The sequence below is a fragment of the Symphalangus syndactylus genome, chromosome 16 (assembly GCF_028878055.3).
Source record: "Symphalangus syndactylus isolate Jambi chromosome 16, NHGRI_mSymSyn1-v2.1_pri, whole genome shotgun sequence".
Lineage (NCBI taxonomy): Eukaryota > Metazoa > Chordata > Mammalia > Primates > Hylobatidae > Symphalangus > Symphalangus syndactylus.
Window position 1 is genome coordinate 61,112,483 of NC_072438.2, and position 14,097 is coordinate 61,126,579.

The 14,097-nt window shown below is 40.5% G+C and overlaps 3 protein-coding genes across 13 annotated transcripts in view; 2 read left to right on the forward strand and 1 right to left on the reverse strand.

Annotated features, from left to right (window-relative positions):
• The window catches only part of C16H5orf34 (chromosome 16 C5orf34 homolog), a 27,121-nt gene extending 26,372 nt beyond the window's left edge, over positions 1–749 (forward strand). For 6 of the 7 annotated variants that reach the window (XM_063619517.1, XM_055245667.2, XM_063619516.1 and 3 more), the window contains one exon: positions 346–749. In XM_063619517.1, coding sequence (XP_063475587.1) covers positions 346–536 — 191 coding nt within the window. In that variant the 3' untranslated portion in view covers positions 537–749. The remainder of the gene's footprint in view (positions 1–345) is intronic. The other variant, XR_008651596.2, reaches the window with a different exon arrangement.
• Positions 735–11,358, reverse strand: LOC129464627 (uncharacterized). The gene is made up of 3 exons (XM_055246009.2): positions 11,078–11,358; positions 3,524–4,009; positions 735–3,381 (listed from the first exon to the last, which is right to left on the reverse strand). The coding sequence occupies exons 1-3, from the start codon at positions 11,356–11,358 to the stop codon at positions 3,354–3,356; spliced, it is 795 nt and encodes a 264-aa protein (XP_055101984.1). The 3' UTR covers positions 735–3,353.
• TMEM267 (transmembrane protein 267) overlaps positions 3,110–14,097 on the forward strand; it is a 36,638-nt gene continuing 25,650 nt past the window's right edge. Inside the window, exon 1 of one of the 5 annotated variants that reach the window (XM_063619522.1) lies at positions 3,110–3,259. The gene's annotated coding sequence lies outside the window, so the exon portion shown is untranslated. Of the gene's footprint in view, positions 3,260–3,286; positions 3,412–3,627; positions 3,774–11,011; positions 11,368–14,097 lie in introns of those variants that run through there. The other 4 variants (XM_063619521.1, XM_055245674.2, XM_055245673.2 and 1 more) reach the window with 4 other exon arrangements.

Sequence of the window (14,097 nt, forward strand, 5' to 3'; positions counted from 1 at the left end):
AGACACTACACAGATTCCTTATAATCCTGTCATCCTACTCTTTAATTCCCATATCATTTCTTCACTTAAAGAAATGTTACTGAAATTTTCATTTCCTCTTTACCACCAAACCTCCACCCAAACACACACATATACACTCTGTTCTCTTTCCCCCTCCCTTATACTGTAATTAGTTTCTTCATCTACAAGGAGCAGACTTGATAAGTCTTGCAGTTCCAACTCTATTTTGAATCCAAGAGGTCTTCCAGCTGAGAAATATTTTAATATGAAGCCTATGCTTTCTGTATATAAAGATATTTATATAGTGAAAAATGTGGGGAAAATCTCCTTAACTAAGCAACTTAGTGCTACTAGAGAATAGTGGTATCCTAAACCAGATTTCTAACAAGAAAAATGAACAGTCTTTTGATCATTATAAACCAGGATCTTCAGAAACCTTGCTAGAAGTTAATGAAAATAGAGTATCAATAGCATTGAAAAAAACCTCTGAAATCCTTCACGATATTGACTGTCTTCTATCAAACTCTAAAAAGTGAAAAATTGAATTATTGCAACATATTATTAAAGTTTAAGGATGTTGTTTCAAGTGACTGGTATAAAATTACTAGTAAGCCAAGATATTGTACGTATTACCCCTGCACAATGATTGTGAAAGAACTGACATTTAACTTTGAAGGTATTTTTATTTAACTTGTACTTAAAATATGTATTTATATTTTAATAATAAATAACTATTTTGAAGTTTTGAACTGTTTCACATTTAATTCTTATTTCAGATTAACAAGAAAAAAATTTGTAACATTATAAAGTTGTTGCTGTTTTTATCTTGTGGAGCATTCACTATTAATCTTCAGGTTTTTTCATTTTGTTTGTTTTTACTGTTTGAGATACGGTCTTGCTTTTGTCACCCAGGCTGCAATGCAGTGGTGCAATCATAGCTCACTGCAGCCTTGAACTTGTGGGCTCAAGGGATCTTCCCACCTTAGCCTCCCGAGTAGCTGGAACCACAGACATGTACCACCACGCCTGGCTAATTTTTAAAAATATTTTTTGTAGAGACAGGAATCTCCCTATCTTGCCCAGGCTGGTCTTGAACTCCTGGCTTCAAGCTATCCTCCTGCCTCCGTTTCCCAAAATGCTGGAATTACAGGTGTGAACCACTGCACCCGGCCTCTTTTTTTTAATATGCAGAATTGTGCATTTGTTCACTTGCTATTTGGTCCCTTTACTCCAAGTATTTTTCAATACAGCTATAAGACAAGAACCAGATCTCAAAAACAAAAACGGAGACAAGTAACATTGTAAACTAAAAATCAGGCACTTTGGCAAAGACTGTATCTAAACTGTCTCATGAACCAGATACTTTCTTTCAAACACAGGAAAAGATTTATGCTGCAAAATGTTTAACAGAAATGAGCTCACCAAAAGTGCTATTTATTATAAGCTTGTCTATTAGGAAAGAACAAAACCACATATCTATAAAGACGTCAAGCTTACACCAAACACAACCAGAAATGTCCTAATTTTCTGATTTCTATAAAAGACCTGGCTCTTCAAATAAAAGGGAAGCAGTAACAGAGAAAACGAGAAAAATGGGGAGAAGACTGTAGATCAGGAATGATAATGTCACCAAGTTAAAGGGGCACAATGCCTTTTTTTTTTTTTTTTTTTTTAGTTCCTCTGACACTGGATTCCTTCACATTTCAATTCTCAAACACGTACCATTTCCTCATAAGGGCCTTCCTTACTACCTGACTAAAGTTAGCATCTCCCAAGTCTATTACATCACCCTATTTACTTCCTTTATAGTACTTACTACAATCTGTCTAGCTTGTTTCCTTGTGGCTTACACCCTCCACTAGAACTTGAGCTCCATAGTCATTCCGTAGCACACTGAGAGCACTCTGTTTGTATAAATGAATCAGTAAGCTGGGCACAGTGGCTCACGCCTGTAATCCCAGCACTTTGAGAAGTCAAGGAGGGGGATCACTTGGGCCCAGGACTTCAACACCAGCCTGGGCAACATAGGGAGATGCCCGTCTCTACAAAAAACTTAATTACCTGCACGATGGCATGTGCCTGTGGTCCCAGCTACTCCAGAGGCTGAGGCCGGAGAATCCCTTGAGCCCAGGAGATCAAAGCTGCAGTGAGCTATGATTGCACCACTGCACTCCAGCCTGGGTGACAGAGGGAGACCCTGTCTCAAAAAAAAAAAAAAAAAAAGCATCTACAGGCAGTAGACTGACTACAGACAAAAGAACTATTATTACATTGTTCGGGTTTGCATGAAGCCATCTATGTTGTTCCTCAATAGCTCCATAAGGCCTAGATTATAAGATTTTGTACCACACTGCCAAAAGGGTAATGCCAAATTATTACTGCATTCAGAAGGAGAAAATTAGTCCTTAACATGGCTAAAAGCACTCGAAATTATAAATACATTTGCTGAGAGATACTTTAAATTCATTTAAGGTATGTGGGAGTTAAAAGGTGTTTCATTTTCCCTGTCAGTTGGGTCTTTTACATTGGCTAAGAACCAACAGTGTGACAAGAAATGAGTTCTATGATTGAGAAACTCTAAGATTCTGGGGGTGGCCTAGGAGTTTACTTTGAGATTGAAGTTTATTTTCTATGGTCAACTACGATGATAATACGATGGTCACTTTACGATGGTACCACCCCTTGCTTTCCATCTGACACTTGGTTTGAGATGATAATTACGATGATACCACCCCTTGCTTTCCATCTGACACTTGGTTTGAGAAACTGTAGGTAGGAAAGGGAAAGAAGAATGTCCCTCGTTGGGCCTCTTCTTTTGGGCCTGTGCCTCCTAGAGTCAAATGTCAAGCTGGTATTTCCTTGGTGCTAAGAGAGCAACCACCACTCTGAGGCAGAGACGGGATGGGACCTAGCCAAAGTCCCAGTAAACAAACTATCTTGTAAGCGCGATTTAATTAGGGTCAAAGTACTCTGTATGGACTTGCTTTTTCGACTTCTGAGGATTTAGTAGTCATGATTAAGTGTTGTCACGCTACTGCGGTCTACAAACAGTAGCTCCACAACATCCGCCCGCATCGTGGCAAAGAACTATCAAGAAATCCCCAAGGGGGCGGTGAGGAGCCGCCGGTCGGCCAGGTCGCCCGGTCCCTCAGTCTGGTGAAAAGCTCCGTTGCCCACCCTGAGGGGTTCGCGGAAGGAAGTTGGCAGTATCGCTGCACCTTCGAGACGTGACGGCCGAGGCTCCTAGCTCAAGCTTCTGGTAGTAAGGCCTGTGTGCCTGGCATTCGGGGAGGCCACTTTTCTGTCCCCAGCTTCCGGGCCACCACTTGGGTGCGTCGTGGGGATGTCGGCAGCTACGTTTGCGGCACGGCTCCGGCTAAACTGAAAAACGAATCCTCAGGTTTGACAAAAGTAAACTAAAAAGACACTTTTCTCCTCTCAGTCTGACGTCCCAAAAGTTTCCTTTTTAGGGGTCGGGGCCTACGGTGGGCGAGGAGAAACTCGAGGTATCTACCCACCGCACCAAACAGTACTCATGCGTCGCTTCCTTTCGACTTGGAGCTGGCCAGTATCCCGGCGTCCTCTCCGCCGAGGCTGCGGTTTGAAGCCACTCTGGCCGGCAGCCGGCGTCTCTATGGCTCCGACCGAGGGGCGGAGCCGCTGCTCGAGGGGCTGCTGGTTTGAACTCAGAGAACCCGGGGTGGGTACGGCTGAGCCGCTGCGAGGGAGTGAGGGGAGGGGGCCGGATGGACGCCGCGGAACTGCGTCCTGAGGTGGGAGACGGGAGGTGGGGACCACTGAGTCTGATGTCTGGAGGGTCCGGTTGCGGGTCGGAGGGCGTGCTGGAACAGCCGGCACGCGGGAGCCAGGAGCCTGCTGGGTGCGTGTGACCCACGAGCTGGCACTGTCCCGCGGCCCTGGGGTCTGCGAGGAGCCCTGGCGCCGCCCTCCGGCTTTGCGTTTTTTCCAGATCCCTAGAACCCCAGCCCTCCGCCTATGCTCCGCGCCCCTGGCCCAGGGTAGGGTTCCGGGAGTTGCCGAAGGAGCCCATTGCTGTCCTTAACTGGTTGTAAGAGCCTTTCGCGCCCCGGAGCCCTTGAGACTTGAATGCTGAGAGTGTGACATGTTTCTTTCCCTGCAGCCTGGCCCATTTTTTTAAATGACATTTAAAAAATTATTGCATCACACCAGACTCAGAAAAGGATGTCTGGGAACTTCTGAGGCTTGAAACATGTTGAAATACAGAATTTTGTTTTATTCGTAATGGGCATAGGAACTAAACATTTTAAGTGCAGATATCTGATGGCTATAAAAAGTTGCAGTGAAAGTAAGCAAGATTTGTGTTTCCTTTCTTTGTCAGTTAATTGCATCAGATTTGGCATCTGCTTTTGTTATTTTTCCGTTAAAGAAATTAAATATATTAAGTTTACAGCAACTACAGTTCAGTGAAGAGGACTTACTGGTAAAGCATAATAAAGGCAGTTTCTTGAATTTGGACCATGTTTTGACCTTGGGTTTTTGCATATAATGTGTAAGGTTGGTGGGGAAGGGGGAAGGTTAAAACAGATGACATTTACTTAGAGAATGTATCAGCTCTTATTTGTTTTGACAGAAATAATGTCTAAGATTATTAGCAAACAATACATGATAGCGTATAATTAAAGTGACCAGCTAATTATATGTGGAATTCAGGAAGGAGAAAAGTACTGCAATGTATACTCTGAAGGCCCCAAAGTTACTGGTATTTGCTATAAGGGGGATGGGGTGTGACAAAGTTTGGCCATTGCAGAAAGTGGCTTCTGCGAGTCATAGGGAGGAATTTATAATATGTCAGTTATGTCAGAGAAGTTATCCCAAACAGTATCTTTAGTTCATAGGCTGAGGATTTATTATGTGATTACCCCTTGTATTGGTAAAATGGAATATTTATTAAATACCTTGAGCACATTGGATTTTAAGCATGACAAGTTTAAAAGAGATCACTACTCTTAACGAACCTTATCAACAAAAGTGAATATGTAAAATAAAAGCTTATGAATTTAGGAGGTTCGGGAGTCCGTTTTATTTGTAGGGGGAGGAATAGGAAATGGAAAAGGAAATAAAAAGTTTAAGAAGAAAAATGGGTACCCTTAGGTGTATTATTCAGAGACAATAAGTAATACAGGAAGAACACTTATTAAATTTCTCTTTTGCTAATACTCAGACTCTGAGCCAGATGTTAAATATCTGCACCAAAAGTTGGAGTAAAATAGATGCCAGAAATTTGGGGTTCTGGAACTGCAATTATACCTTTCTTAAAAATAGAAATAGTACTCTTCTACATATCTATTGTGTAATAAATTACACCAAAACTTAAAGGCTTAAAATAGTAGACAGTAGGGGCCGGGCGCCGAGGCTCACGCCCGTAATCCCAGCACTTTGGGAGGCCGAGGCGGGCGGATCACGATATCAGGAGATTGAGACCATCCTGGCTAACACGGTGAAACCCCGTCTCTAATAAAAATACAAAAAAATTAGCCGGGCGTGGTGGCAGGCGCCTGTAGTCCCAGCTACTCGGGAGTCTGAGGCAGGAGAATGGCGTGAACCCGGGAGGCGGCGCTTGCAGTGAGCCGAGATCACGCCACTGCACTCCAGCCTGGGCAACAGAGCGAGACTCCATCTCACACAAAACACAAACAAACAAAAAAAACAGTAGACAATAATTTTATTCTTTCTGTGGGGTCAAGACTTAGCTGGCGGTTCTGGCCCAGGGTCTCATGAAGTTGCAGTCAGGATGTCGGCAGTGGCTGTGGATATCTGAAGGGCTGACTGGGGCTGAAGGATCTGCTTCCAAGTTCACTGTGAGCTTTTTCCTTCCTCTTTCATCAGCAAGCTGTTTTGTAGTTTCCATTAATAAAATGGCATTCGCATTATACCCATTATGTATAATGTATGTGTTCCTATTCGTAAACCGTGATACAGTTATTTGTAAACAGTAAATTTTCCTTGTTGAGGTCGCTTTAAATTTGGATCATCATGTAAATACTTCAAGTAATCTTTTGATTTTTCACTTTGCTCATGACACTTTATTAGCAAACTAATCCTTTTAAAATCTGCTCATCATGTAAAATGTAGGGTTAGTAGGTTTGGTGTGGTAGTTTCTGCCTGTAGTCCCAGCACTTTGGGAGGCCAAAGTGGAAGGATCACTTGAGGCCAGGAGCTAAAGACCAGCCCGAGCAACACAGTGAGACCCCATCTCTACAAAACACTTTAAAAACAAAAATTTAGCCAAGTATAGTTGTGCATTTCTGTAGTCCTAGCTACTCAGGAGGCTGAAGCAGGAGCCCATGAGTTCAAGGTTACAGTGAGCTATGATCGTGCCACTACACTTCAGCTTGGGCAACAGAGATACCTTGTCAAAAAAAAAAAAGTAAGCCGGGCGCAGTGGCTCACGCCTGTAATCCTAGCACTTTGGGAGGCCAAGGCGGGCGGATCACGAAGTCAGGAGATCAAGACCATCCTGGCTAACACGGTGAAACCCCGTCTCTAGTAAAAATACAAAAAATTAGCCGGGCATGGTGGCGGGCACCTGTAGTCCCAGCTACTCGGGAGGCTGAGGCAGGAGAGTGGCGTGAACCTAGGAGGCAGAGCTTGCAGTGAGCCGAGATCGCGCCACTGCACTCCAGCCTGGGCAACAGAGCAAGACTCCATCTCAAAAAAAAAAAAAAAGTAAGGTTATTAACATTTAAATATATGTTGTGATTATTAAAAATTGCTTCATGACTGAAAGAAAATATAATGGACTGGCTTTATAAGGACATCATGAAATTTGCAGTTAAGTGGATATTGGCTTTTTATTTTTGTCTCCCTTCTGGAATGAGGGTTGAAAATAAATTTGTAATTGGGTCAGGCTCAGTGGCTCACTCCTGTAATCCCAGTGCTTTGGGAGGCCGAGACGGGAGGAACACTTGAGGCCAGGAGTTTGAGACCAGCCTGGACAACAAGGGGACCCTGTCTCTTCAAAAAAAAGAAAAAAGAAAAAATTGCCCAAGCTTGGTGGCACTTGCCTGTAGTCCCAGCTACTCAGGAGACTGAGTCAGGAGAATTGCTTGAGCCTAGGAGTTAGAGGCTACAGTGAGCTAGGACCATGCCCCTGCACTCCAGCCTAGGCAACAGAACAAGACTTTGTCCCTAAAAAAAGAAAAGAAAATTTGTGATAATATATAAACAAAGATTGAGTGGCAGCAGAGCTTTTGTGTTAGGCGTCTGTGTAGTCTGTGCCCAGCCTAGGTTCTTCTCATACCTGAATGGCCTTCTTTCTCCTTAGGGCTAACTTACAGGCCATACTTTACTGAAGGAGGGGAATATTGCTGCGGCTGCTCTGGGTTGGCCATTAATTCAAGTTTTCAGTGTCCCTGTTTCAGTCCAGCTAAATGGATAAGGGCATTTATTTTTAGTTGAAAGGGACATTTTATCAACTTTAAAGTTATATGCATTAAATATTTAAATATGTTGACTTCTTTATCCATTCAGGTGTTGAATGTTTGTTTTCTAAAGGAGACAATGATTCATAATTTGTGACACTATAAATCCTGAGGTTTATAGAAAGGATTCATGACTTTGTAATGGAGGTATCTTTTGCATTTTTTGTATTTTGGTAACATCTCTTGGTTGAGAGTACCTGGAAATCATTATTTCCAGATCCTGGAAGAATCTATAGAAAATAATCCATCTTAATGCTTTAGAGAACAATTTTAATTATTGCAAATGATCAAGAATGAGCATTGTTGTAGACTCCATTATCATTTAAAAAATAGTTGTTATCTGCAAAGTGAGTATGCGTCACATAAGGAATCTGCATAAGTTATTTCTTGTGTCTATTATTACATAACTATGAACAAATTGTTTTTATGTTATACAATAAATTTGATTTATGAGATTGGATGTAATTTTATTAATACCAATTAGTGTTATATATTTAATATGTTTATTAATATATATTTATAATGTTATACCTTTTTTATTACCTTTTTAAAATTACAATTTTAAGAGGCTGACTTTAACAATCAAGTATAAGTTGTTTAATTATTTCTGGCTTTAACTTTTCAAAGTAGCTTTATTGGTTTTATGGTCATAATAGTAAGACATTGAAATTTTTCAAAAATTCAAAAAAGGAAAAAAAGTAATGATTACATTTGTAAGCCCACCACTGAGAAACAAACCAAATGAACAGCCTTCCAGATTTTTTAATAGACCTGTATATATTTTTTTAACAAAAATGTAATTTTTTACATATTATTTTATAGGTTATCTTTTAAATTTTAATACTTAATGAACATCTTTCTATGTCAGTAAATATGAGAATAAGTATTTTTTAATGGCTGCATATTTGTGGAATTTATTTCACTAGTGCCATATTTCAGACATATACATTATTTTAAAATTTTTCTTGTAAACAATGCTATGCTGAACATTCATATATAGCTGTTCGTATTTATCTAATTATTTCCTTATTTTCCTAGAATTGGAAATGTAGCATCAAAAGTGTTTGCTTATTTTTTGTGGTTTTTGATACATAGTCAAATTGACCACGAGAAAGTTTATACCAGTTTACACTCTTGCCAATAATCTTTGAGAGTGATCATTATTTCCCTACTCCTACTATCACAGAGTATTAGTAATCTTTTGTCAGTCTTACATTGAAATCTCATTGTTATAATTTGAATTCAACTGATTACTAATAAAATTGAAATCTTTTCATATTTTTTGACCATTTGTATTTCTTTTCCAAATTGTCTTTTTATGTACATTGCCCACATTATTATTAGGATGCTTATTTCTGTATTAATTTTAAGAGCCCTTAATACATTAGGGCTACTAATCTTTCTCTGTCATAAATGTTCTAAATTTCCTCCATTTATTTGTCTTTAACTTTGCCATGCAGAAACTTTATTGTGTAGTCATGCTTATCAGATTTTTAAAAATAATTTTGAGCTCTTCTAGCTAAAAGCTTTACATTATTGTGTAGTCATGCCTATCAGATTTTTAAAAATATTTTTGGGCTCCTCTAGTTAGCTGGACTATGTAGAATTCTATTGACAAATGCATATAAATATCCTAAATTTGATAACCCAGTTGATTACAAAAGCTATCTAACCATGAAAGTTTTCCAGGCAGCTAGTCAACCAAACTGATTCCCTTTCTTAATTTAATCAGAGAAATGGTCTGTATTGTAAAACATGGGGTGTGACATTTTAAAATCTAAAGTTGTTTATATAAAATTACATTATACAGACTGAAAGTTGGTTATCCAAACTAGGTTTGTCTGATGATTGATTTTCTTCAGTGGTATTTAGTAATTATAGCCTTTTCTACCTACTGATTACCAGTATGGACAGGTCATTTCCTGTTCAATGTAATATATCTGGGAGGTTCCTCTTCCAGTCCATTGTGAAGGAAGATAGAACCCATGTTCTTCTATACAGATGTTCCTTTACTTATGATGGTGTCCATGTCCTGATAAACCCGTCGTAAGTCAAAAATTACATAAGCTGAAAATACATTAATGCCCACAAACCCACTGTAGAGTCAAAAAAATAATAAATTGAACCATCGTAGGTTGAAACCATCTGCATATACTGAAAAGGCCACATACTGTTCTGTCTTCTCCAGCCTTGCAGCTTGAGTGTGGTCATATGACCTAGACTTAGCCAGTCAGACACATACCTTACCCCACTCCGAATTTTGTATTGAGAGCAAGGAAACAAATAACTGCCAACAATCTTTTATAGCAGCAGCAGACAGGGCAGCACTGGCAGCAATGCCATTGGAAATACCTGGTGACAGGAGTTTGGGCAGTGCAAGCGGGTCTTGGTGGCAGGGAAATCTTCATCCGAACAGTTGTCTGGTGTCCTTTTTTTTTTTTTTTTTGAGACGGAGTCTCGCTCTGTTGCCAGGCTGGAATATAGTGGCCCGTTCTGCTCACTGCAACTTCTGCCTCCTGGGTTCAAGCGATTTTTCTGCCTCAGCCTCTCAAGTAGCTGGGATTACAGGCACACGCCATCACGCCCGGCTAATATTTTTGTATTTTTTTTTAGTAGAGATGGGGTTTCACGGTCTCTGATCGTTGGTCAGGCTGGTCTTGAACTCCTGACCTCGTGATCCGCCCGCCTTGGCCTCCCAAAGTGCTGGGATTACAGGCGTGAGCCACCGCCCCCGGCCTGTGTCTGGTGTCATTTTAACTGAAGGTCTTGAGGGATAGTTTTGAAGCCTGGTTTTCAAAACCTGACAAGTCTGTGATTTCCCCATTTCCTTATTTGTTGTTGTTTTTCAGACAGGGTCTCACCCTGTCATTTAGGCTGGAGTGCAGTAGGGCAATCGTAGTTCTTTACTGCAGCTTCAAACTCCTAGACACATGTGATCCTTCTACCTTAGCCTCCCGAGTAACTAGGACTACAGGTGTGCACCACCATGCCTGGCTATGTTTTTTTATTTCTAGGACAGACAGTCTGTGTTGCCCAGGCTGGTTTCAAACTCCTGGACTCATGCAATCCTCCTGCCAGGGCCTCCCAAAGTGCTGGGATCACAGGTGGGAGCTACCACACCTGGCCTCAAAAATTTTAATAAATTTTTTTTTACTTATACAAAACTGTTTTTGCCCTTCCTTGCACTTGGAACCATAGTTGATAACGAGATTTGGGTCAAATATTATATCATTCCTCTACCAATTCAGAATTATGTACACATTTCTCCCCACCATATACATACTGGGTCTGGTTCTCGATTTTGTATTCACCTTTATGTACTCACATTATGCTACTTTTTTTCAAAAGTTTATTAGCATGTACTCTTTCAAATGAAATTTAAAATTATTTTGTGAAGTTCCTAGAAGAAAATCCCTTTATGATTTTGATTAAAATTGCATTAAATTTATAGATTAATTTGGAGAGAATAACACCATCAGTGTTGTCTTATGCAAAAAAAAAAAAAAAAAGATCTGGCTTGGGTATCAGTTAGGATCCATCAAAGAAGCAGAACTACTTTGTGAGCTAAAGACCTATGAAATTATGGGAGGTGGTAGAGCGGTCTGCAGACTTGCCTCCGAGTCTCTCGTTCAGCCTGAAGTTGCTGCAGATCAACTAGACTGGCAGTCAGACAGGGATACTGGATGTGGATGAGAGAAAGGACAAACTGAAATCCTTGGGGACAAAACGGAACCTGCATCAGCCTCTCACCAACCCTAGTTTTGATGCCTGAGTAACCTACAGGAGAGGATGACACTTTCGATGTCAGAGCTGCACTTGTGGGCCCAGGATTTGGAGAAGTGGAGAGAAGGTCTGATGGGAGTTGAAGGAGCTGCAGGTCCAGCTTCTTCCCCATGCCAGCAAGGTGAGCTAACAGATCAGCAGCACATGCAAGCTTCACAGTGTGCTCTGCATTGACCTTCACGGTGTAAAAAATATGACTTGCTTCATTTGTGAGTTCCGTATAATGTCTCCTGTAGCCAACAGTACCCAGAAATATATAAGGAAGGGAATTCTGGGAAATGTTTTTAAGTCTGAGTTACCTGAGTTGATACAGTACAAAGCCATTAGAGCTCTAGTTAATTGATATTTTTCATCTTTTAATAGAGTTTTGTTGTTTCATTCTTGCTATTTTAATTCTTGGCATTTTGAGTTGCTGTTGTGAATGTTCATTTTGCCATCTTTCTTCTTATGATTATTGCTATTATATTGAAAAATTGTTTTAGTTCATATCGTGAACTAACCACATTTTTCAACTTAAATTCCAACAGTTTTGTGTTGGTTCTCTTGGGTAGGCCGTCATTTCACCTGCAAACTAATGTAATTATCTTTTCCTTCCTGATAATGTAATGACACATTTTCTTCCCTCCCTCTCCCGCCTTTATTCTTTTTCCTCATTACATTGATTAAAACCGCCAGAACAATGTTATAATAGCTATACTGTTTCTGACTTTTTTTTTTTATTATACTTTAAGTTCTGGGGTACATGTGCAGAATGTGCAGGTTTGTTGCATAGGTATACACATGCCATGGTGGTTTGCTGCACCCATCAACCTGTCATCTACATTAGGTATTTCTACTAATGCTATCCCTCCCCTAGCCCCCCACCCACCTATAGGCCCTGGTGTTGCCCTCCCTGTGTACCCTCCCTGTGTCCATGTGTTCTCATTGTTCAACTCCCACTTGAGTGAGAACATGCGGTGTTTGGTTTTCTGTTCTTCTGTTCTTTCCAGCTTCATCCATGTCCCTGCAAAGGACATGAGCTCACTCTTTTTTATGGTTGCATAGTATTCTGTGGTGTATATGTGCCACATTTTCTTTATCCAGTCTATCACTGATGGGCATTTGGTTCCAAGCCTTTGCTATTGTAAACAGTGCCACAATAAACATATGTGTGCATGAGTCTTTATAGTAGAATGATTTATAACCCTTTGGGTATATACCCAGTAATGGGATTGCTGGATCAAATGGTATTTCTAGTTCTAGATCCTTGAGGAATGGCCACACTGTCTTCCACATTGATTGAACTAATTTACACTCCCACCAACAGTGTAAAAGCGTTCCTATTTCTCCACATCCTCTCCAGCATCTGTTGTTTCCTGACTTTTTAACGATCACCATTCTAACTGGCGTGAGATATGGTTTTGATTTGCATATCTCTAATGACCAGTGATAATGAGCCTTTTTTCATTTTTTTGTTTTTTAAGACAGAGTTTTGCTCTTGTTGCCCGGGCTGGAGTGCAATGGCGTGATCTTGGCTCACCGCAACCTCTGCCTGCTGGGTTCAAGCAATTCTCCTGCCTCATCCTCCCAAGTAGCCAGGATTACAAGCATGCGCCACCACGCTTGGCTAATTTTGTATTTTTAGTAGAGATGGGATTTCTCCGTGTTGGTCAGGCTGGTCTCGAACTCCCGACCTCAGGTGATCTGCCTGCCTCAGCCTCCCAAAGTGCTGGGATTATAGGCGTGAGCACCGCCCCTGGCAAATGTCTTCTTTTGAGAAGTGTCTGTTCATATCCTTCGCCCACTTTTTGATGGGGTTGTTTGCTTTTTTCTTGTAAATTGGTTTCTCTGTAGATTCTGGATATTAACCATTTTTCAGTTGGATAGATTGCAAAAATTTTCTCCCATTCTGTAGGTTGCCTGTTCGCTCTGATGATCGTTTCTTTTGCTGTGTAGAAGCTCTTTAGTTTAATTAGATCTCATTTGTCTATTTTGGCTTTTGTTGCCATTGCTTTTGGTGTGTTACTCATGAAGTCTTTGCCCATGCCTATGTCCTGAATTGCCTAGGTTTTCTTCTCAGGTTTTTATGGTTTTAGGTCTTATGTTTAAGTCTTTAATCCATCTTGAGTTAATTTTTGTATAAGGTGTAAGGAAGGGATCCAGTTTCATCTTTCTGCATATGGCTAGCCAGTTTTCCCAACATCATTTATTAACTAGGAAATCCTTTCCCCATTGCTTGTTTTTGTCAGGTTTGTCAAAGATGAGATGGTTGTAGATGTGTGGTGTTATTTCTCAGGCCTCTGTTCTGTTCCGTTGGTCTATATATCTGTTTTGGTACCAGTACAATGCTGTTTTTGTTACTGTAGCCTTGTAGTGTAGATTGAAGTCCAGTCGCGTAATGCCTCCACCTTTGTTCCTTTTGCTTAGGATTGTCTTGGCTATTTATGTGTGCTCTTTTTTGGTTCCATATTAAATGCAAAGTAGTTTTTTCCAATTTTGTGAAGAAAGTCAATGGTAGCTTGATGAGGATAGCATTGAATCTGTAAATTACTTTGGGCAGTATGGCCATTTTCATGATATTGATTCTTCCTATCCATGAGCATGGAATGTTTTTCCATTTGTTTGTGTCCTCTCTTATTTCCTTGACCGGTGAGTGGTTTGTAGTTCTCCTTGAAGAGGTCCTTCATATCCCTTGTAAGTTGTATTCCTAGGTATTTTATTCTCCTTGTAGCAATTGTGAATGGGAGTTCACTCATGATTTGGCTCTCTGTTTGTCTGTTATTGGTGTATAGGAATGCTTGTGATTTTTGCACATTGATTTTGTATCCTGAGACTTTGCTGAAGTTGCTTATCAGCTTAAGGAGATTTTGGG

What these genes read in the sequence shown, in the direction of transcription:
- LOC129464627 (XM_055246009.2), bottom strand. Translation starts at nt 11,358, where the DNA reads ATGGGGAAGAAGCTGGACCTGCAGCTCCTTCAACTCCCATCAGACCTT. An exon ending in GCTGAACGAGAGACTCGGAG is followed by an intron (nt 4,010 to 11,077) that starts GCAAGTCTGCAG and finishes ACCCTGGGCCAG; the next exon opens with GGGCGCGGAGCATAGGCGGA. An exon ending in CGACGCATGAGTACTGTTTG is followed by an intron (nt 3,382 to 3,523) that starts GTGCGGTGGGTA and finishes TTCGTTTTTCAG; the next exon opens with TTTAGCCGGAGCCGTGCCGC.